This window comes from Henckelia pumila, chromosome 3, assembly GCF_033568475.1.
Source record: "Henckelia pumila isolate YLH828 chromosome 3, ASM3356847v2, whole genome shotgun sequence".
In the NCBI taxonomy this organism is placed as follows: Eukaryota; Viridiplantae; Streptophyta; class Magnoliopsida; order Lamiales; family Gesneriaceae; genus Henckelia; species Henckelia pumila.
In genome coordinates, this window is record NC_133122.1 from 52,477,969 (window position 1) to 52,501,787 (window position 23,819).

General features: G+C 35.4%; 5 protein-coding genes across 8 annotated transcripts; 3 read left to right on the forward strand and 2 right to left on the reverse strand.

Moving 5' to 3' along the window:
* The first annotated feature begins 1,325 nt into the window (after nucleotides 1-1,325).
* On the forward strand, nucleotides 1,326-7,320 carry LOC140887347 (nibrin homolog). 4 transcript variants are annotated; one of them, XM_073294548.1, is made up of 13 exons: nucleotides 1,326-1,490; nucleotides 1,825-1,878; nucleotides 2,247-2,511; nucleotides 2,655-2,740; nucleotides 3,721-3,851; nucleotides 3,934-3,980; nucleotides 4,089-4,197; nucleotides 4,820-4,903; nucleotides 5,273-5,438; nucleotides 6,078-6,589; nucleotides 6,936-6,997; nucleotides 7,085-7,187; nucleotides 7,262-7,320. In XM_073294548.1, the coding sequence occupies exons 1-13, from the start codon at nucleotides 1,454-1,456 to the stop codon at nucleotides 7,313-7,315; spliced, it is 1,710 nt and encodes a 569-aa protein (XP_073150649.1). In that variant the 5' UTR covers nucleotides 1,326-1,453; the 3' UTR covers nucleotides 7,316-7,320. The 4 variants fall into 4 exon arrangements, with proteins under 4 accessions (XP_073150649.1, XP_073150651.1, XP_073150652.1 ...); XM_073294550.1 differs by having other exon boundaries at nucleotides 1,352-1,490; nucleotides 1,788-1,878; XM_073294551.1 differs by having other exon boundaries at nucleotides 1,458-1,490; nucleotides 2,222-2,511.
* A 2,172-nt stretch (nucleotides 7,321-9,492) lies between these two features.
* LOC140887835 (NDR1/HIN1-like protein 6) lies at nucleotides 9,493-10,360 on the forward strand. Its single transcript, XM_073295345.1, has one exon. It carries the CDS (start codon nucleotides 9,519-9,521, stop codon nucleotides 10,284-10,286), a length of 768 nt encoding a protein of 255 aa, XP_073151446.1. The 5' UTR covers nucleotides 9,493-9,518; the 3' UTR covers nucleotides 10,287-10,360.
* A 145-nt stretch (nucleotides 10,361-10,505) lies between these two features.
* Nucleotides 10,506-13,056, reverse strand: LOC140887834 (uncharacterized protein At1g65710). Its single transcript, XM_073295344.1, has 2 exons — nucleotides 11,788-13,056; nucleotides 10,506-11,568 (listed from the first exon to the last, which is right to left on the reverse strand). Exons 1-2 carry the CDS (start codon nucleotides 12,811-12,813, stop codon nucleotides 10,753-10,755), a joined length of 1,842 nt encoding a protein of 613 aa, XP_073151445.1. The 5' UTR covers nucleotides 12,814-13,056; the 3' UTR covers nucleotides 10,506-10,752.
* Nucleotides 13,057-13,599: 543 nt separating this feature from the next.
* LOC140890873 (uncharacterized) lies at nucleotides 13,600-16,632 on the reverse strand. Its single transcript, XM_073299006.1, has 4 exons — nucleotides 16,403-16,632; nucleotides 16,225-16,300; nucleotides 15,264-15,436; nucleotides 13,600-13,896 (listed from the first exon to the last, which is right to left on the reverse strand). The coding sequence occupies exons 1-4, from the start codon at nucleotides 16,513-16,515 to the stop codon at nucleotides 13,821-13,823; spliced, it is 438 nt and encodes a 145-aa protein (XP_073155107.1). The 5' UTR covers nucleotides 16,516-16,632; the 3' UTR covers nucleotides 13,600-13,820.
* Nucleotides 16,633-19,020: 2,388 nt separating this feature from the next.
* LOC140888724 (uncharacterized) lies at nucleotides 19,021-23,335 on the forward strand. Its single transcript, XM_073296421.1, has 9 exons — nucleotides 19,021-19,391; nucleotides 19,630-20,166; nucleotides 20,261-21,169; nucleotides 21,212-21,547; nucleotides 21,638-21,962; nucleotides 22,047-22,308; nucleotides 22,399-22,615; nucleotides 22,700-23,064; nucleotides 23,163-23,335. Exons 1-9 carry the CDS (start codon nucleotides 19,281-19,283, stop codon nucleotides 23,269-23,271), a joined length of 3,171 nt encoding a protein of 1,056 aa, XP_073152522.1. The 5' UTR covers nucleotides 19,021-19,280; the 3' UTR covers nucleotides 23,272-23,335.
* The last annotated feature ends 484 nt before the right edge of the window (nucleotides 23,336-23,819 follow it).

A 23,819-nucleotide genomic window follows, 5' to 3' on the forward strand; every position in this document is an offset into this window, starting at 1 on the left:
TTCCCTTATATGCTCAAATCTTTCTTTCAGCCATTTCCATAAAGTCATTGGGTCTTTTTCTGTGAGATACTCACATTTCAACCCTTTATCAAGATGTCGGCGCAAGAAAATCATAGTTTTTGCTTTATCTTGTGAGGTTGATATATTATTTTCTTTAATGTTTTCACTTAGACCCAATGACTCAAGATGCATCTCAACATCAAGAGTCCATGACATATAATTTTTTTCAGTGATATCGAGTGCAACGAATTCAAGCTTTGCCAAGTTTGACATGGTGGTACTAGAAAAATAACAATGCATTTTATTAGTTAATTTTCATTAATATGACAATACAAAATAATTGAAAAATAAAAATTACAAGTGCGTATACAAATAGATAAAAAGTATGTGGTGGAAAATCGCTGGTGAGTACAAGACTCGTGAGCATGATGATCATAATCGTTATGAAAAATAGCCTTATAAATGCCATCATCTCCATCTTTGAAAAATCGAGTAAAAATATTTTGAGAGAAAGAGTGAATTTTGGTGTGATTAAAAATAAGTTTGAGTGAACATATTTATAGGCCAAAAACTAGCCGTTTGTGACCGTTGAGGGTAAAAAAAATCGAGTATATGTTGAATAAAAATTCGTGATAATGATGCAATGCATATAATGATAATCATAATTAAATAATTATGTATATCATATCACATTATTATAAGGTCAGTGTCGTAGACAACCTTTTATATAATATTGTGAAATTATACCAATATAGTTAGTATAAAGTTAGGTATAGTATATCATATTATTATAAGATCGGTGTCATAGACAACTTTTTATATAATAACATGACATTATACAAATATGATTATAATGTTTAAAAACCTTAAAGGCTTTTATACTTGTCGTATTCCTTACCGGAAGTGTGGGATGTCGTCTTAACATCCTCCCAGGATTTATAACAAGTTTTGAAAAAAAACTTATTTTTTCATAGCATGATATTATATATTAATATATACACAATAAAAATATATAAACAGTAAAATAAAAATTCTTACTTGTTGAATATTTTTTACTTCTTCTTGTATTTTGGAGCGTCGGAAATTATAGAGAACCTTCGAGCGATCGTGCTGATAACGTGTTGTGAAAAGTAAAATTTATAAAACTCAAAAACTCAAAATATTCTCAAACTCCACACTTTAAATTTATTCTCTCAAATTGTGTTTTTCTACACAAATGAAGAGACCTATTTATAGATCTCAATGGAAAATTAGTCCAAAAATTAAATCATCATCATCTACATCATCACACACTAATTTTCAAAATAATATAATTCAACACACTAATTTTCAAAATAATACAATTCAATTTTAACAATAGGAGTCGGACACAAACCGGAGCAACCAAAAGGCGCGACTTCTGGGTCACTCCTGATTGAAAGCGGTCACTAAGCTTTCTCAATTGTTGATTGCCATGGTTTGGGGTATCGTTCCCGTTGACCCATTACTAGGTATCCCATTAACTCACATATGTTTTTGCTTGAGGAATTTTGTCGAACACTCGCCTTTGTTGAGTAGAAACAAGCAGCTAACTTTACCTTACGTACATCGACCATATCTCCTGGAAAGGAGGAAATTAAATAATCTCATATAAATGCTTTATAACCAGTGATTTGTACAGGGTAGTTGAAGTGGGTATTTTTTGTAGCCTCTTAGTTTTGTATTTTGTTGGTTGAATGTTTCTTAAGCGAATTTCAGTTTTTGCAATTAAATAGTTTTTTAAACAAAATACATTTTTTAAGTGTTAGAATTCTAATTATACTTCAACCTTACGGTATTTGGCAGGTGAAAATCAGTATCATATTTTCAGCAAAGGAACATACAAAGTGGGTCGAAAAGGTACCTTGCATCATGATTTTGGAAAGATTATATTTTTTAGGCCCTTGAATGAGTTACTTTGATTTCTTCATTCAGAATCATCACAGTTCTAAATGACACCAATCAGCCATTAACTATGTTTCTATACTGATTCTGCTGCCAAGAACCCCCTAAAATCTTTTTGAGGAGTTCTATTGAATAATGTAAGATGATTGAGTTTTGGCGAAGTTCTTTAAGAATTGTGGATTCTGTATTTATGTGCATATCGAAAACGGACTAGAGGGGAAAAACATATAAAAAGAATTGTCTGCTCTTCAGTCTACTTTTTTGTCTACAAATTAATTTCTCTCATGAGCATCTGCAGTTGTACTTGTTAAACTATTTTATAGGATGTGATATAATCATTGATAAAGACAAAGGAGTTTCAAGGATCCATGCAGAAATTATCATTGATGAAATGATCTGCATGGATCATTCACAGAAGAAAGCTTCAAAGATTTCCTCCAAAGTTCGGGTCAGAGACTGCTCCAAGTATGGAACCTTTATTAATAAGAATCTGGATTTGAAGAAAAATGTTCATGAATTTCCCAATAAAGAAGCATCACTGAAGGATGGGGACCTGGTTTCATTTGGAACTGGCAATGCAACCTATAGGTCCCAAGTTTCCAGATTTCATCATTTCCGCATTAATCAATTTTTTTTTTAGTTTAGCACTCTTCATCTTATCATCCTTGCTGCTTGGTCTAACTTTTATGAAAGTGGCATAACAATGTTATTTGTTGTTGATCATATGGCAGGTTTTCTTTTGTTCCCCTGATATTTTTCAAGTGCTCATCCAAGCCTTCAGAGATGAAACAGTTGGAAGAAAAGATATCATCGATTGGTCAGTGATTTTTTAATCACTTTATGTTCACTGAGAAGATTGCATTGAGTTGTATATAAATATTTTGAATGGGAATTATTATTATTATCTATAATGACTTGTGGTAATATTTTGTACATGGTTTGTGTCTTTCATCTCCATTAGTCCCAGTAAAGGTTCTGTTTTACATATTTTCTAAAGGTTTGAACTCTGATCCACAAAACTCAGTGAATTAATCCCGCACCCTACTGTTACTGAGAACACCATATGCTACACATAACTCAGCTTCCATTTAGCTGTCTGCTGCTATATTTGAATATTAAATTTCATGGAAAGCTAAATGTGATTATATAAGGAATCATGAATAAAGGGTATTTCTATGCCATGAAATGAATAAATGTTTTAAAAGGGACAAGAAAATAATTCCATCACAAGGGGAGGAGTGTGACTGGAGAACTTATCGACTTTTCAGTTTTACTTCACCATTGAGAAAGAGCATCAATAACTGCTGACTGTACTGAACATTTTTGGCCGAGTGATTTTGCCAGTTTCTTTTTCTCCTCGTATAATTATCATTTTAAAAATGACATGTTATTTGGCACCATTACCATGATAAACCACCACATTTGGGCTGTGTTGGGGTGGAAAAATTTTATTTGACAAAGGATTTGGAAGAAAATGCTATAATTGGGGATTGAAATGTCTAGCTAAAATTGATTCAAAATTAAAATTAAATGATATCATCGAATTTTTAAATTATCTTAACAATTTGAGTGGTTTACTGGTTTTAGAAATTTAAATCCACTAAATTCTTCTATCGAGTGCAGCCTAGGAGAATAATGTAATCATATGCAATTGTCTGACTGTCTTAATCATCATCTAAACCATCATGCTAGCCCAAATCAAGTAATTGAGGTATTCTTCATAAGTTATTATCTCCTCTCTGTCTCTTCTATGGTGATAATATTTTGAAATGTGTTATTAATAAATTCTTCATTTAGGTGCACGTATGAGTCAAAACTGGACTTTTCAATGCACCCATGTGGTAGTCGATGATTTTATCCCTGTCACACACCAGATTATTGATGCTGTAGTGGCCAAAAAAACCATTATCCAATCTAGTTGGATAGAGGTACAATCACATCCTCCCTAGAGTTGATGTGTCATTTGCATTTCAAAATTATTATCTTCTAATTGATGAGTTTTCCGTTCAGTTAATTGCAGGAAAAACTATTTGCACCGAAATACCAAGCTCCCTCTCGTATGCTTTTCGTTTACTTTCATTCCTGTGGGACCACTGACAATAACCATACTGTGGTTGAAGATACCTTTTAGGGAATCTAACACTTCCGTGGCCCAAATTTATCAGGTATTCTCCAAGTTTGATGTTAGAAGGGATACACGTCAAAGTTACGGACCCTCGATCTCGAGAACAATGTTTGAGAGGATACACTTTTCTGCTGGAGTCTTTACAGAAGGTGGCTGCTCTGGGCGCTTCATGATTGTTTTTTCTTCTCTCATGTATCAGTTGGTTTCCATTTTCTTTTATGTTTCCATCTAATGAAAGAAAACCGGCAACACATTCATATCATCAGATGAAGAAGTGTGCATATCACTAAGTACATTAGGAGTTACCGAGTGAAAGGCAGTGCATATATATATATGGAAATTTATATGCATATGGTGAGTGATATTCTAGTGTATCTCTCTCCTTTGACACATAATGCAAGGGCTGAGGAGCCTTTTCTCAAAACTTACTTCTAACTCTTGTTTTTTTTAAAATTCTGGGCTTGTCGTATGATTTTGAATTTGAGATTCATTTCAAATATATCGTGTCAATATGTTTGTGGAAACACAAATTCATATCATCTTCTTTTTCAATTTTAGAATTTTTCTCATAATTCTCATGGAAGGACAAGCCCCGCTGGCTTTTTGCGATTACATTACCACTGCCATATATATCAGAGTTGACTGCTGTTATTATAAATTCACCAAAGTGTCTTTTATTTCTTTTCTACCCGTCTCAGCTACAAACATTTATGTTTATTTTGTGTTCAACACTTCATTACCTTCCTATATTTTCTGTTTTTTTTTTAAAAGTATAAATTCAAGGAAAAGCTGCAGTTATTATTGGATGTGGGTGGTGCAGAAGTAGTCCTCATTGAAACTTTAGATGATATCAAGGTATACATCATTGTTTTATCTTTCTTCTTTATTGATCATCAGTAAACCATGTTAAGTAGGAGTAATTTAGAGTTATACGTTTTTCTCGCGGACCTGTATCTCTGCTGAATTAAGAAAGTGATCAAATATTCTACAAAATTACCTCCTATTTTTCGAAATCTTGCTCTCTTGGTTTGCATCATTTATTGAAAACTAGAAGGTGCAGTAGTCACCTATAACCTCAACTTAATTTATGGAACTCCACTATTTTCTTTGAGAACCTTAAGTACAAGTCCAGAGAAGTATTCTTTGTGTGTAAGTGGGTGTATCGTTCTAGAAAGACTAGTTGAATTTCCTATTCATTTACTCAAGTATATGTGTTCTTTGCAGAGTTTAGGAGAAAAAACTGGCCATGTGGTATGTGTATTTCCAACTGGATCCACAAACACCACGAGTTTTCGCAACTTAAGTTCTGTGACTAGTGTGAAAGAGTTGGAACTGATTTCAGCTGTTTTTTCTGGGCATCTTGACCCCTCTATGATTGTATCAGCTCCTGGTAAGTATTTTGCGCTACTAGAATGCTAATATTTCCTTGTAATAGAATGAAACTGTTTTGTTGTTTTGGAGCTGCAAAAGTTTACAATGGGTGTCAGAGTAACTTACCCAGCTTGTACCAAAAGATACATCCACATTTATGCCTGTTTTGAGTTCAACTAGGCATGCTGCGCTGTTTCAGCTTTAATGCTTCTGTTTTCTCAAGAAAGTTTTAGCTTTGAGGAACTTGACCTTACTCAACTACCAGCTGCTTTGTCTTAGCATCTTTTAAGCTCAGCAAGGCACTGTATCTTGGTGATATGATACACCTTTAGAAAGCATGCAAGGCTTTTATTGTGGTCACCTGGTCTTTCTTTTGTCAGCATAAGGACTTGAGCCTCTCTTCTAAAGAAGCTGATAAAGTTTCAGATTAACAAACCTATGAGAACATATCATAGAGTGTTATCATTTTTTTGGGGTCAAGCATGTCCATATTTTTTTATGTGAGACAACACTGTCGAGCTTCCTTGTCCTGATTTTTTTATGCGAGACAAAGCTTTGGGATAAGTTGAAGAAAAACATGATTTTCACATTTTGAATGAGCAACTTGAATTTCACGAGATGGAGAAAATTGTTTACTAATATAATTGTATTTATGCAGTGCTGGTCACATCTTCATGCTCCACAGATGAGACAGTTGTGGCAGATTCTGACGTAGACATGGAAACTGCCACATCTATCCGCAAATCCACTGTAGTCGATTTGATAGAGTCTGCTGATAATTCAAGCGAAGAAAAGATAGCAATTCACAAGGTGGAATTGGCTGAAAGTGATTGCCAAGAAGGGCTTGTCGTTCATACTGTAGAATCTTTTGGGCGTAACATTGGTCAGAATTCGATTGTGTCCAAATCCATTGACCATGAAAAACAAGGATTTATACCTTCCACTCGTGATATTGACCATCCTGATAGTTCTTACTCAACTGCTGCCAAGTCCAATACCGTTGCTGCCACCTTTTCAAGGAGTGAAAATGATGGTGATGCTTTGAGAATTGCTAAGAGTGAGAATCTTGATATTATATTTAGCCAAGATCTAATTGCTAGAGACTATACACTTCTATCTCGTCATTCCTCAACTGATGGTGTTGCGATAAACTTCAAACGCTTCAGGAAGGTATTGGAAACAAGTTTTAAGTTTAGAATACACTTTAGATTAATGTTCAATCCTTGTTTTTGTTAATCCATATTATTTTTGGCAGTTCCCAAACCGTAGCACATCTCTTTTATTTCTTCTTTTCCCACCCCTCCTTCCCCATATTATTTTTGCGCGCACTTCCACACATAGGTGCACACAAAAACTAATAGTACTTGATCTTTTGAACTGCAGTTCAATAGGTATGTCGAAAATAATTGGTTTCTCTTTCTTATATGGGTTGTCTGGAACTTGTTTTGGCTAGCATTCGTTGTATATATTTTAATTTATTTTTTGTTTGTTTGTATCATTGCGGCCTGAAATTTAGATGGATGTTCCATCGGGTAACAGCTTCAACAACCTCGTACCATTTGCGAAGTATCCATATCAGTATGCTTCATTTCCCTGTTTCCGTTCTGCCTCTCTAGTCCTGTCTAAAGTTAAGTTCTGAATACTAAGAACTTGCAATTTTTTTAGGGAGGCTGATTATGGGAACGAGGATGTGGCAGAATCTATAAAATTCGAGAAAAAGCGCAAACAGATGGAAGCTGTTGCTGAGGACTTGTTTAACTATGAAAAGGTGCGTGGCTTTCATAAAACATCATAAAATTTTACATGTGATAAATATTTACCATCTTCGATTGATATGTGCAGGGTAGAAAGCGGGGCGCAGCTGCTGCACTTCGTGGCGTTTTTACTCATAACTAATCGAGGTATTGTATGTTAGATATTTTTCATGTGCTGGAGATCTTTCATTTTGTGCTCTGATGAGGTTAGCTCTTGTGAATGAACAGAAAAATGATGAGATTGCTTACGATTGTGGAACATCTTGTAAATTAATTTTTTGAAGGCTTTTGCTGGCAAAGGAACTCTATGGCTCTTTGTATGAAACAAATGATGTAAATTTTGACTTTTGAGAGGAAAATTGTAAAAAACATCGATTGCAATCTGAAATTTGAGAATTTGTTGATTGAGTAAATTTCTTAAAATGTAAGTATTTGATTAGTCGACCTAAATCATATCATTTTGTTTATCCAATTTATACAAAACATGGACTTTTTTTACACCAATTAGGTACGTGTACGTGTGAGCAATTGACTTGGGCTGGCTTTCTTGTTCCATTGTGCTACTGATACATGTTGGGCTAATCAACATGTGAAATGCACACTTTTTCTTTGTTATTATGTGAATTTTAAGATTCTAATCTTAAAAAAGGAAAGGTAATAATAATAATAATAATAATAATAATAATAATAATAATAATAATAATAAAAAAAAAAAAAATGGCAGTCGGGCACACGCGATGCGTGTGTAAAATATATATATATATATAATTTAATATATGATGATCATACAAATTAAAAAAAAATTAGGTATGTATTTATATATAAAAAATGAATTAAAGTTGATGGTGAAATGAATAGGAGGAAAATCACAACCACAAGAGAACATTTCTCTCTCTTTTGCAGTTAGATTCTTATAAACCTGGGTTAATAAATCAGACCCAGGAATTAATGACATATTGAAAAATAATTAGAGGGTAAAATTGAAAAGAAAGTTAGTATTTTCACATCAAATTAAAGAAAGCAGTTTGTATATGCGCTATAACTATTATAAAATAGTAGAGATAATAATAATTATAATAATAATAATAATAATACATTTAATTTTCATATGTTTGTTGAAATAAACGATCTGCGAAACCTCATCCGTCAACTTATGCTGATATAACGTGCTTTCCTTCTTTTATTTAATTTCTCTACCGGCACTTTATTAAAATAGAATTTGTTTTTTTTCACGTAGCTTTTATAAGTATTAATTATTTGATTATCTTTGTGTGTCCATATTATATACCAAGAGACTAAAATATTTTAAATATGGTGTATGATGTATAGATTAGTTATTGTGTATACGCTTCTTATATTTAATCTTACATGGAGAGCCAATAGTTGCACCATAAAAAAGGTTGTCAACTATTAACATACATATATTAGCGTAGTTGGTAAAATGATATTGATAGAATTTTTTAGATATGTTAAGCATATTCGAATACACTCAAATATACTTTAACATGAAATTCGACCAACATTATTTTTCCCGAGTTTCTCATTATTTTGAAACTTCACTTGTTATCCATGCTCAAACAGTAGCTGCACTAAAACTAGGTACGAGTGAAGAAACGAAGAATATTCGAATTTGTTTTATATATATTATATATATTTGACTATGGAGATGAAACTTCCTACAATTGCAAGGACTTTTTATTTTTATAATTATAATTATAATTATAATAATGTAACATAATAATTTGGACTTATTCAACGGGTGCCTATGAATGCTAACGATATATGTATACAAGAAAAATCAAAGATGGCGACTCTTTACCCACCCGAGAATTGTTGAAAGTCAAGATAGTGTGGCTTTGTTAACTAAACCATTACATTACATATGATATGAGTCTATCTACGCGTCAAATAAATATAATCGTCGGCATGCATTTTAAATAAAAATAATTACACAAAATTTACGGTCACGGAATTTGTTCGAATCGACGAGTGTTTGATGTTCTAGTGCATATGCGATGTTTAAAAAAAAAAGGTTATTTCTGAAATATATATTAAAAAATTCGCAATTTTCCTATTAAATTATTTTGTTTCTAGCGTTATATATAGGTTTTCTTAAAAAGAAAAACAAAAATTTACTAGAATGATTATAGTCTCTTCAAATATATATATATATAACAGAGTGACATAGTATAATTGAATACGTGTGAAAATTGAAATTAATATTATTAATATTTTTTTAAAAAAAAATATATTTTATGTGAATACACACGACCCCCCACTCGGTTTCAAACTTTATATAAACCTTTGGAGTTTGCTTGCTCTAGCTAGTTCCCCTCTCAAATACAATGGCCGATCATCAAAGAGTTCATCCGCTCCAAGATTCCGATGCGGCGGCTCCGTCAAATAGAGCCACCGCGCCGCTGGTGGGCCGAGGGTCTTTTCGCTCCGACGGTGGTGATCCCGAGAGGCAATATCCGCCGCCTCTCCCCCGAACAGTCCCCTACTTTCCTTCAAAACCACCAAGAAGGAGGAGCAGTTGCTTCAAGAAGTGCCTTTGCTGGACCATATCCCTTCTGCTGATCCTTCTCATAATCCTTGGGATTTTGGCCGCAGTTATATTCTTTGTTTTCCAGCCAAAACTACCAAAATACTCTGCAGATTCCATGAGAGTGACCCAGTTTAATCTCACCAGCAGCAATAGCTTGTCTGCTTCGTTTAACCTCAACATCACCGCGACAAATCCCAACAAAAAGATAGGCATATACTACGTGGGTGGAAGCCATTTGAGTGTCTGGTATACAGGAACGAAGCTGTGCGAAGGTTCGCTGCCGGAGTTTTACCAGGGCCACCGCAACACCACCGTACTCAGCCTGACCCTGGCGGGGCAAACTGATAATGCGATGGGCTTGCTGCAGTCGTTGCAGGCTGCGCAGCAGAGTGGAAAAGTCCCTTTGAATCTTCGGGCTAAGGTTCCCGTGAGGCTGAAGCTTGGGAGATTGAAGCTCATGAAATTGAAGTTCTTGGTCAAGTGCAGAGGGGATGTTCACACTCTCGGAGAAGGTGAAGTTATCAGAATTAGAGATAGTAGTTGCAAATTCAGATTCAGACTTTAATATTTTATATTTTACCATTTGATTTTATTATTATACTGTATTTATCATACGTCTAATAATACTCGATTATTCGATCTCGAGGCTCTTTTTTATGTTCATAAAGTTATTTGTTCTTATGTTACAGTTTTATTGGCGAAATTTTGATACAATCTTGATATAATATTTGGGAACTAGTATTTCGTTACACATGATATTTCAAAAGTTACTTTATTTTCAAACTTGATAGTTCGAAAACAGTCTTTAAATGAGAGAGACGATTATTTTTTAAAAATGATCAGACAGTACAAATTGTTTGAACTAGGCTTTTTATGCAAAGAAACAATTGGTTGAAAATGATGATGAAGTTTTAACTAGAAAACGAAATGGTGAAAACTAAACAAATAAAGCGCAGAGTTGCAAGTTTGCAACCACCACCAAATAAACACAATGACATAAAACTTCACAATGAGCAGTGAATATACCACGTTTAGGTTGCAGCTGCTGCTGCTGCCTTTTGAGCTCCTCTTGATCCGATCCTTCCACGGCCAATCCCAGGCCGTTGATTATCAAACTCCCTCTTCTTCGAGCTTGTTCCTTTTCCAGAATCAGACGCGACATGCCTCGCTTCATGCTGTCTCTTAACGGACCTTGAAGATGCGCAACGATCAGTAGAGTCAACCGAATTAGGCTCCCAACTAGAAGGAGATATCCAGTTTTGCTGACCACCCATAAAGCTGTTGCTGCCCGAGGATTCTTGCTCATCAAATTCATCGACATCTACTGCACCTCTGCCTACTGTCACATATTTATGAAATGTAGGATCCATCAAGTCATCATTAACCATCACCTCAGATTCCATGAGAGGGCTCCCTCGTGAAATAGGCTTGTTGGTTTCATTGGTTTTACCGAATCGCTCGGACGCAGGATTTTTTTGTCGATCCTCAGAGAATGTACTGGAGAAGGTGGAACTGGTGGTGGAGTTGAGATCAGCAACTGCCTCAAGAATAGAGCAGGCTTTAGTCACACAGGGAGGGAGTGAAAAGGCCACTGGAGGGGCATTCTTTTGGTGGAAATTTTGGATGTCTTCGAGCAATAGTGAAGTGTAGGATGTTACAACAGGATTTGATAGCGTTTCGGGGTTGATGTCTAGTTCTCTGGATAAACGAGACGATCTGCTTCTAATCACCGATTGGAAAGGTTGATGACCTTCAGTTGCGGAAGAAATCACATTCACCTGTGTTTCGTTTTTGGTTTTGCAGTTTGAATTCGTTTGGTTGTCAGCATTTTGCTTCCGCTGAGGAGTCTGCGGGACGGATCGAGTCATAGAAATACATCACAACATATTTCTGAAGATTTTTGTTATGTTAATTGCAATGTTTATAGTTGTAAAAATCTATTCTTGCCCAAGTCCGTTTAAAGAAACTCGCTCAAGAGACACTGGTGCTTAATAATTACTGTGAAAAAGGTTACTAGGTAAATGCAAGGCAGTTTCAAACAACTTGGTACTAAAACAAAAGCTAACCTGCGGTATGATGTTGGTGTCAATCTCACCAAGAGGATTTCTCCTGTAAGGAGATATTTCCGCCTTCCTCGAATTGCTTCTGCTGAGTGGCAATGGCTGCTGGACTTGTCCGGTATTCACATTCTGATTCTCGTTTGAAGCCTTTGTTCTTGCAGGGGATTGAGTACGAGGAGATGATGCGGTTCTCGAAGCCACAGCCCCATCCCCACAAGCATTTCTCTTCACTTGGATCCTTTTAACGGCCATAGCTAAATCCGGCTCAGCAGCACATCCATTACCACTCTTATCAGTGGCGGGCACAGAGACCATCTTGGCCGGCTTGGAACCAGAAATGGCAGGGCATGAACTAGGCCCCCCGGTAGGAGCAGGAGATTCAGATCTCCGACCAGGAGACCGGCTCACCCGCCTTTCCCTCTCCCTACTTGGTGTCCTCCGCCGGCCACTAGGCTGACGGCTCCGGTTGCGGTGGTGGCGACGTCCCTCACTCCCCGGGCCTGCCACACCATCACGCTCATCTCCATCTACAGAAGCACCATTCCCCTCAAGCCCACCACTCTCGGTGTCAAAATCAAAACTTCTCTTCGATCCAGAGTACTTCTTCCCACAGCTTTCAGAGACGGACACCGCCTTCCCCGTGGAAGAGCTCCGACTGAGCCTGCCGCACTGTATCAAAATGGCGTCCAGTTCCTCCTTCGTACAACTGGAAGTCCTCACCCCTCCTCCTCCTCCAGCAATAATCTCAACTCCATTAGCGGAACCAGAATTGCCACTCACACTACGAGAATTCTCGCCCAATTCTTCACCTTTCTCTGCATCTCGCTTCCCTTCTACCTCACTCTGCAAAGATCTATCCTGGCTTTTCCTATGTTTGATGATGAATATTTCTTTCTTCACCGTTTCTTCTTCTGCCTTGCTCTTCTCAAACTGGGTATTAGATTTGACCCTTTCAGGTTGGTTTGAATGCGCAACAGAGGAAGAAGAAGATGATGAAACACAAACGCTTTTCTTGCTTAAACAACTACCCATTTTTACACAGATGGGTGGGGTGTAATACGACGATTTTTATTCACAAAAACAGAGAGTATGCAACAGATCGGGGATTAAACGGGTGGGAAAAAAAAAAGGGAGAAAAGGGGGTACAGTATTCAAGAAATCCATCGAATTCAACTTTTGTGGAGAGAGAGAGCGAATTCAAATTTTGACAGGGGGGTCCGAGCGGGGTAGCCGTTATATTTAAATTATGTCTTCTTTCTGTCCGAAAATTATTTAATTTAGGACCACACACTACTGCCCACGTGCCTCAGATTTATTTCTTTTTACCAGTGTTGTTTTTTTAAATCTTTGAAATTTGATAAATAGAAGCATTAATTACTATACAATTTTTATTAAAAGAAGTTTAAATTTTTTTTAAGAGTTAGTGGATGCCAATTAGATATGTTTTTCCTTAAAACTAGATGGGGTATCCCACAATATGTTGCAATCCATCATTAGACGAAATGAGATGAGACGATTGTTTTTTTATGCAGGTCTGGGAAAATACAAACTCAATTCACTTATATCAGGTGACGAGAGAAGCCAACAAACAAACTTATGTGTAATTTGGTAGGTTGCAACGAGCTAACCCGCAATCCGTCAAACTATATTAAATTATTATATTGTTCTTGGAACTTTGTTACCTTGTCTAGTTTTAGATATTTATCAAAGTAATAAATATATTAGGCATGTAAATATTTCAAGTCGGCTTGTATTATAAAAAATGGTGAACATCCTTAAACAGACGACATGAAGTTCGTTTTTAGATACATCAAAAGATACACTAGAAAGTATCAATATATTGCCACTTCTAAGAATGGAAATGAACGGACATTCATAAGTCATAATCTAGCTTCGTTTATTTTTATATAATTGACACAATACCACTGAATTATATTGCTCACAGAAGCAAAAAAGTTCCAACTACAGTATGAAACAAAACAATAGCACAAAATGCCACATACAGGAGTGGTATCATCTTTCCTCGAGCTGGTCCTCGATCATGCGGTGAGTAAATGCACGCCACACGAAATTGTGCAAATCATAAGCCCCAGCACAGCCAAATACCCGTATTTCCTGCGCATGGAAAAGTTATCAACTGTCATCATGGTTTTAAATGAGAAATACTTGTACAACAACGCACGAACGATACAACGAAGAGTAACTAATCATTGGCATCATAGTTCTCATAACCAAGGCATACAAGTGCCTTGGAGCCTTTAGAGGTTTCCATAAAGGATTGCACCTAGACGAGAACTGCACTTCTCTTCAAGACATAATGTGCCTCTAGTTGTGCACTTTCTATAATTAAGATTAGAGTGCATATACAAAAGTTAGGAACAAAGTGTGCTGCACAACCAACATGGATCTGTTATCTAGGCTTAAATAATATAAACTGACGAAGTTGAAGTCCAACACCGTAAGTTATCACCTAGAACTACTACTTAGCTTAGGCTGTTCCCTGTTCCAAAACAAAAATCAATCAGTTTATCATGATTCCTAAAAACTCATCAACCACAAGTCTATTTCTATCAATACTAGAGAAATGATTGGTCTTATTCATTGATCAGATTGTGAACAAATCGACTTATAGTATTATAAGAATATCATGCATGCACCACGTAAACATCATCACATACTAGTCAAGACAATACATGTGGAGCACCCTCCGGGATGAAGAGTCCACATGTCAAAGTAAGGAGTGTGTGACGTGCTGGAACAATGGGAAGAAGACTATGCAAGGCAAAAGCAAAATGGAAGGTGAAAGCTTGTGGGGTTCCTACGGCTTGGTGTTCCAAAGCGACGAGGGCATCGCCGGTTAGGTGGAGCAGAATATTCCGACCCGATTTCGACGCGCATCAAGCGGGGATTTTGCAAAAAAAAAAAAAAAGAAGTTGTCACAGAGGCTTGGTGTTCCAAAGCGACGAGGGCTTGGTGTTCCAAAGCGACGAGGGCATCGCCGGTTAGGTGGAGCAGAATATTCCGACCCGATTTCGACGCGCATCAAGCGGGGATTTTGCAAAAAAAAAAAAAAAGAAGTTGTCACAGAGGCTTGGTGACATCCGAAACACTTTTGAGTGTTCTAGCATTCCGTTGAAGGGAAAGGAATGTTCAAGAGAAGCACAGAAGAGGGGAGGATTTGAAGGTTCGTGCGGAAAGACTAAAAAATGGTGGAAAAAACTTGAACATTCTAAGATTACCGACCTATTGGAAAGTTCCCTATGTCCTCACCGGAAATACTCGTGTTGATACAATAGGGACCATCGTCAAATAAGAGACGGTACTTTCATGTTCGTTTTTTACTCAGTAAAACATGACGGAATTGCCAACAAAGATCCAATAGTTAAACATATCATAAATAATAGATTTATCTTTTGGAATACAATACCATCAATAATAAGTTCTAAAAACTAATCAAAGCGGTATGAATGAAAGAAACGAACCCAATTGAAAGACGTTTTTGTGGATCTCCTGTGGAATAGCCTTTGAAATAGTAAAAGCGAGAAACACTGTAAGCAACCCCGAGCGCTGCACAAATCACAGGATGTTTGATCCCTCCCAATATCAACAACATGAAAAACACTGGCATCATTTCCAAGGAATTCTGGTGTCCCCTCTACACCCAAAAAATTTTGATCCACATTATGAATCAACCGATATATTATCATCACATAAAGGACAACACTGCAATCATTGGCGCGTTCAAATACAAATGCAAGTTGCCCAAAAAGTTTTTTCACTTGGAAAAAATGCTCAGTTAGTCCAAACCAAAAGGAATGCTTGATATATTTTCTCGAATGTTTTCATTTCCAAAAACCATAAATAAACATGTTATATTTATTTGTTGAACTACAATCGAAATATATTTCAATCTGCTTTCACATTTCCTCAAAAACAATCATTATCTTAATTCAGTTTATCATTCCTAAGAATAATTTTACTATACCATATCCTTAACCTTAAACAAAAAATAATTTTTTAAAATTTTTAAAATAATAACATGAGACCTATGGTAGAAAATATGAACCAAACAAATATAACATGAAAACCTCACATATCCGATTCATGATATATTTTCTAGAAGTACCTGAACATAACCACATATTCCTGAGCTTTAAGTTCATTTCTATATGTACATACTTTGTTGTTCTTTATATCCATTAAAAAAATTATGTTCTGTAAAGGTTATAAAAAGTCAAACTTCAGCAATCCATGGTGATTAAAGTCCCAAGTTTGGAAAAATTACTCCATGATCGGAGGAGGTGATTCCTTCCGTATTCCCTCTTCTAAATGGTGAACATTCTAATTTTTATGACCAAATTGGATGGTGAAATCTAGAAATGATCCATGTAGTATAATCAAATAATAAATTCGACCATAAATGAAACAAATAAAAAGAAAAACCTGAACACAGTTAAAGATCTTAGCATCTTTGTTTTCAGCTTCTGTGGCATACATCGTAGGATAGAACACTTTATACCTGCAATCAAATTAACACAGTGAAACCCATAATTTCTGAAATTCAAGGAAAGGGCTTTCAATTAAATGCCTCAGACATCGTAATTAAATCGAGAAACAGTACTTCTTTCGGGCTCTGCCAACTTGGGAGGCCATCCAGAAATTGAGAAAAGAGTAGAGAACTACAACAAAAACCACATAGCCGTATTCTTTTGGCAGTAATTCAACTCCAGCCATGCTTTAACTCACGAAAGAAATCTCTAGAACTGGTTTCTTTTCTTTTCTTTTGTGTTTTTTTTTGGTGTATTGTAGTGAGATTTCTTAGAAAAGTGGTGGAGATTTTATAAACGGTGTTTCCAAGAAACAGCTTCTTCCCCAAGGCAGACTGCGATCGGGTCAAGATATTAATTGTCAATAATCAAATTATTAGACCACATACAATGGGCCTCGGCCCATATCATCCTCGCCCGCTCCAACAATGGAAGAAACCGCAGCCGGTGCGTTGATTCTGTGGGCTCGGTGAAGCCCATCATCATTATATTATATTTATAACTTTTAAAAAAATAATAATAATGAACCGATCAACGGGTCAGATTAATCTAGATAAATATTATTAAAAACTAAAAATAATTTAATTTTTTAAAAACAAAATTCAAATAATTGGAAAAAAAATTTCTAAAAGTATGTGTGTTTTTTAAATTCAATTATGTTGTTAGGTCAAACGCTTGCCGATTTATCAAAAGCTGATGTTAATGACACAACTCGAATCTTTTAAAACGCACAATAGCTTAAGTAACATGATTCGATCGATCTACCTAGCAGAGACAATTATTGCACCCCAATAATACTAATTATGTGCAATTTTTTTTAAAATTTACATGCAAAGTTATTAAACTAAATTAAAAAATAATATTTCAACGACATCTCTACAAACTCTCTCATATCGCTATAAAAACATACAAACCTATCATACGATCAAGTTATTAACTTCACATATGAATATGCTCTTATTAAAACTAACTAATGTGTGTGCAACCTAATAAATAAATTACATGCAATGTGTAGGGCAAATTCCTTTGTAATGACAATTAAACATTTTGAAACATAAATGTGTAGATAGGAGGAAATTGGAGATGCAATTTCTAAATCAATTTTTTTTTATTCCTCATAATTAAAAACATCATAATAATCCGTGTTTTCATAACCCAATCGATTCAATCGAACGACCGAGTATGAATACTATTATATTATAAAAAATAATAATTGATATATTGTAAATTTTAAATATTATATATATATATATATATATATATATAATATACCTTTAACAAAGTTTAAAATCTAAACAACGTACATATAATAAGAAGATAATATATATAATTTAAACACAAACTTACACTGTATATTAAAATTATATTTTTAACAATTCAAAACAAATAATCATATATATATATATATATATATATATATATAACTGGAAATAAAATTTTTAGATTTTAAATACAGTAAATATATAAAAAATAAGAAGTTTGTAAATAATCTTAATTATAAAAAATATTTTGTTAAGTGATTATAAAATATGAAGATAGTTTCTTAAGCGATTGATCATGGTAAATAAATGAGTAAGATAGTTTGTCGAACGAATTGTTATTTTATATTTATTTTTTAAATTATTTTTTAATAATTTGATAAATAAATAAGCATAATTTTATAAAAATAATTCAAATTTGAAAAAAAAAAAATAATTACAAGTGTTGGTGGTATTCAAATATTTGGGGAGAGGATTAATATACGATCTTCGGATGAGTACGGAGATGCAGATCAAAGTTAAATACTTGACGGTGATATGTATGAATATGAAGGTGAATACAATTAATAGAGATGAAAACTGAATTGTAAAATCCTACAAAAATCCGACTCACTTTTGTCACACAACAAGAGGTCTACGACTGGTAGTCAAGGTGTCGATGTATTATTGGAATAACATTATTATCTTTATGCATACATCATGCTTGGATAGTCAAATTTTTTTCTTAAACAATACTCCTGCTTATAAAAGTAAAAATTAAATTCGTGAAATCAGTTTTTTTTTTTTTTTTTTAGAATTCTGCAATCAGTTTTTTTTTTTTTTTGAAGTACTCTTGCATGGTCAGTTTTTTTATATTCAGAAAAGTGTATACTATGTCAAGTTAAGGTATATATAGAAAATTTCTAAATCAGATTTTTTTCCCTTGATTCCTGTAAGATAAAGCATCATAAAAACTATATAATGGATCCGTTTAGGTGGGATAATATCATAATACTGTTTCTTGTTTTTATATTTAATAATTATAATTATTGCATAACGATTTCCGAGCAAAAACTCAAAATTTTAAAAGTGACTATTGGGTTTGTGCCTTTGTGGGTAAGTAATATAAAGTCGAAAATGTTTTTTTTATTTTTTAAATAACTGAAATGCTCCTTTTTCTTTTCTTTTTTGTTTTTTGAAACTATCATTGAAATGTACATGGTATGAAAAAAGATGTACGTATATATAACGCATACAATACGATAAAAACATTCCATATACATGAAAGATTCAGAGAATCTTTTCGAATTCCTGGAAATGTTCATATTTAACAGAGGCTCATACTTGGATCTTTATATATATATATATACACACAAAGTACAGACTGTTTTTTTTAGAGTATAAGTACATATATATGTGTATATTAAATCTTCACCCTTTCAACTCCCCAACTTTGTAGCGTTTTTCTTGATACCGAGGACAGTGCTCACGAAGTATTTTTTTTCGTCGATTCTTCCATAGCCAGCATTTAGCTTACTAGCTAAGCGTCAACTACTCGCCTTTCTTGATTTTCCCTTGGTATCCTCCACTTCCATTTTTGCACATTATTTTTCTGTTCTCCCTCGACGAAAAAAGCTGTGAAATAAGTGGTTGTTTTCTCAGATATTTACGTTTTTTTTTTCTGGGAGGGACTAGAAGAAGAAGAAAAGGGAACATGACGAAGAATGCGATTAAGGAAAAGGAAGATAAAGGACAAGGGTTGATCGAGCTTGTTTTTTCTTGGTCAATAGCAGATATTATGAACAAAGATCTTTACAGGAATAAGGTTTCATGATCCCAACCTTATTTTTATAGATATTCATCCATGATTTGTTATTGTTTTTCAAGTACTCTGATTTTGAGGCATGTATGTTGTTTGATGACAAAGTTGTTTTTGTGTATTTCGTGGGGTGGAGCTCAAATATAGTGCACGAAATTTGATATTTCGTCCCAGTGCAGGGGATTTTGATTTTGTGGGATTCAAGATTCTTGCTATTGTTAATGATTTATAAATTCTTGGACAGGTTAATCGAATCCCGGAAACGTTCTTATCAGCAGATCACTACTTGAAGTCATTTGTGTATCCACTTATAGAAGAAACGCATGCAGATTTGCGCTCGAATTTTACGACTCTGAGTCGTGCACCAGCTTGTGAAGTTTTTGATGTCAAAAAACATAAAGATTTCAAACCTCCCAAGAAACTGTTTTATGAGTTGATATGGAAATCAGGTCCAGGATTGTATGAACCTGAGTTTGGAGATTTAATGGCCTTAACAGACGTAAAACCGAAATGTATCGATGACTTAAATAGGCCTAAAAGGTCATATCTTGTTGCTTTAGTTCAAGGCAAGAATGAAGATTCGGTTAAGATCCAAGTTGTATCTTCCAAACCTATATTTTTTGAGAAAGAAGTCGAGGAAAAGGGAAACAAGGAGGATAAACTTTTTATTGTTCATCTCACAAACTTGACGACAAACATGCGGATATGGAAAGCTTTACATGCTGACAGGCATGGAGGAAATATGAGCATGATCAACTCTGTGCTTAGAGTTGCTCCATCTGTAAGAATTTAGTAAATAATGTTCTTTTTTTAGGATGCTACAAAATATAATATATGCTGCTGAATTGTCGTTGCTTTTTTGGTATCTGGTACAGTTGATAGGAGATTGTGATATTTGTTCTTCGAACGGAGTAGGGCGAGGGTGCTCTCACTCTATCGACTCTATGGGACTTGGGGACTCCCAAAAGGCTGCTGTTTTGAATTGTGTTACCACCACAAAATGTCTGCATCAAAATACTGTTAAGCTGATATGGGGTCCCCCAGGAACTGGAAAAACTAAAACAATTTCTGTTTTAGTAGCTTCCCTTTTGAGGATGAAATGTAGGACATTGACTTGTGCTCCAACAAATGTTGCCGTTCTAGGGGTTGCAAAACGTTTGATGAGTTTGCTAAGCGGGACACTAAAATACGATACTTATGGACTGGGTGATATAGTTCTGTTCGGCAATAAGAAGAGAATGAATATTATTGATCAAGATGACCTTTATGATATATTTCTTGATCACCGTGTTTTCGTTCTAGCTAATTGTTTTGCGCCTCTCACGGGATGGAAAGGTAGTATAGAATCAATGATAGGCCTGCTTGAAGACCCCGAAGGCCAGTATGAACGATACCAAGCAAAAGAGATGGAGAAAGATAAGGATGGGTCCAATACTGATGAGGATCAGGAGGAGATTAATGAGGATGAAAATGAAATAAAGCATGAAATTTGGAATGAAACACCAAAAAAAAACTTCTGGAAGAAGTTAATCACTAGTGAGCTAAAGGAGACAGAGAAAAAATCAGAGGAAAAGAAGCTGCCTCATTCAAGTGGCCTACCCACGGGTGGTGAAAAGGAGGACGAAATGGACGGAACAGAAGGGGATGGTTTGTTGACATTTGAGGAATTTTTCGCGAAAAGATTCAACACTTTAAGATGGCAACTAGTGCATTGCATAATAGGGCTATACACCCATATGCCTACTTCATGTCTTCCAGTTGAATTAGTAAATGACATGAATAGTGTTCTTGATATGCTGTGAAAAATTCATAGTTTGCTGATTCATATTCAAGTCACCAGTGAAAGCAAAGTGATGCATGGGATCAGGCATGAGTGTCTGGTAGTAATGAAAAACCTAGCTGCAACTTTTTCGGTCCCAAATTTCTTTGAATATGGTGCAATTCGGAACTTTTGTTTACAAAATGCTTGTTTAGTTTTCTGCACTGCCTCAAGTTCAGCCAAATTGCACACAGAAGGGATGGCGCCGATTCAGCTGGTGATTATTGATGAAGCTGCACAGCTCAAAGAATGTGAATCCTCTATTCCCTTACTGCTACCCGGTCTCCGACATGCTATTCTTGTTGGGGATGAGAAACAACTTCCAGCAATGGTTCAAAGCAAGGTTTTGAAATCAAATTTTCCTTCTTTATTAAATATGTCGTCAGAAAGATTTCAGTTCTGTATGTAACACTTTTTTTTGGATATTTGGTAGATTTGCGAGAGAGCTGTGTTTGGAAGGAGTTTGTTCGAGAGACTTGTGATTTTGGGACAAGGCAAGCACCTTCTCAACGTGCAGTATAGGATGCATCCTTCTATTAGCTTGTTTCCAAATATGGAGTTCTATGACAAACAACTAATCGATGGAGGAAACGTCTTACAAAGATCTTATGCTCGGTCGTACCTCAAAGGAAACATGTTTGGCTCTTTCTCCTTCATAGATGTGAAAAATGGAAGGGAAACTTTTGATGATAAGCATAGCCGCAAAAATATGGTGGAGGTCTCCGTTTTGGCTGAGATTTTGTCCCAACTTTATAGGGGTATTCTTGATATTAACTCCCCATTTGTCTTCTTTTGTTATATACAGACACGAATCCTCACCAACTTTACTTCTCTTTTCATAGAATCAATTGCATCAAAGAAAAAAGTGCGTGTTGGTTGCATATCACCATACAAGGCTCAAGTTGCCGCGATTCAAAAAAGACTAGGAAACAGTTACAGCACGAATGCAGATGACGAATTTTCGGTCAATGTGAGATCTGTTGATGGTTTTCAGGGTGGCGAAGAAGACGTTATAATAATCTCCACTGTTCGGTGCAATGGGAATGGATCTGTGGGGTTTCTATCGAATTGCCAAAGAGCCAATGTAGCATTGACCCGAGCCAAGTAATATACACTCTACCAGAGCAAATAATTGGGTCTCACTCCTGTTTCCTGATCAAATGATACCATGTTTTTGCACACTTGCATTTACAGGTTCTGCCTCTGGGTATTAGGGAATGGTGCCACTTTGTTAAACAGTGGCTCTGTTTGGAAAAAGTTGGTCCTTGACGCCAAACGCCGCGGTTACTTTTACAATGCATATGATAACACGAGCTTGGCTCTTGCAATTAGCAATGCTTTGATTGAGCTTGGCCAGCTGAATTCACTATTTGATATGCATTCCGTTCTCTTCAAATCGTCGAAGTGGAAGGTACCTGCCATCAACATCTGTTAAAAGCTTTAACATTGACTAATCTTGAACTGATCATTGCAATAAACCTTTTGTTCGTCCCAGGTTCATTTCAGCGCTGAATTCCAAGATTCCATGAAAAAACTTCAGAATACAGGGATCCATGAAGAAATGGTCTCTCTGGTGGTGAAGCTGTCAAATGGCTGGCGCAAAACGAGCAAAGACAAAACTTTTGACGACATGGATGGAATTTCTTCACAGTTAATGCAGGTTTATCAAGTGAAGGGGCCATTAAAACTGATATGGACCATAGACATCATTCAGGAAAATCCAATGGCTACTCAAGTCATCAAAATATGGGATGTTATGCCACAAACCGAGATACCAAAACTGGCGAAGAAACTCGATCTTGTGATGGGAAACTACACTCTGAATCATATGAACCGTTGCCTCTGCAAGAGGGTTGAAGGGTGAGCAAGTTTCTTTCTTCCAATTTCTCCGCGAGGCAGGCCAAATGTTTCTGCTTGGGTACTTGTTTTGATGTTTATTTACGTGGTATTGATTCCAGGGAGTTTACGCATCCGATGACATGGCCTATGGATGCAGACTTTGGAAGCTCTACTGCAAATCATGATTTAGCCAACAGACTATCAAAGATAAATCTTAGGGAGCATTGAAGATTGAACATGGATGTTGATCTGTTCGATGATGCATCTCAATTGTTTTATTAAAATTATTGCTTCTTTTTCATGAATATTAAAGTGCAAGACTGACTTGTCCAAGAAAATATTGGCAGACAAAATTAAACTTATATCATTGGTTAAACTGTGCACCTAATCCATCAATTACTTGAACATCACCTATGGGATATGGATCTACATCAACATTCCACCATGATAATTAAAACTAACAATTGAATGTTACTTTTGTTTTGTTTTTTATTTATTATTGATGATGTCTTAACGTAGCAATTTCCAAAATTAACAGCAAATTAACATCTCATATCCTCTCTTCGATTGTAAATTTGTAATTGAGACGCGAGTTAATTACTTGAGGATTATATTTTAATTTCACTAATATTTCATGAAGTACTCTGGTTAATGTGAGAAAGATAGAGGCTCTCAAAATTATTCTTCGATCCAAATCAGGGTCAGTGTCAAACGATACACATTTAGAAATTAAAATGAAATTATATCGAGGATTTTAGTTTTTAAAATCAATGTCG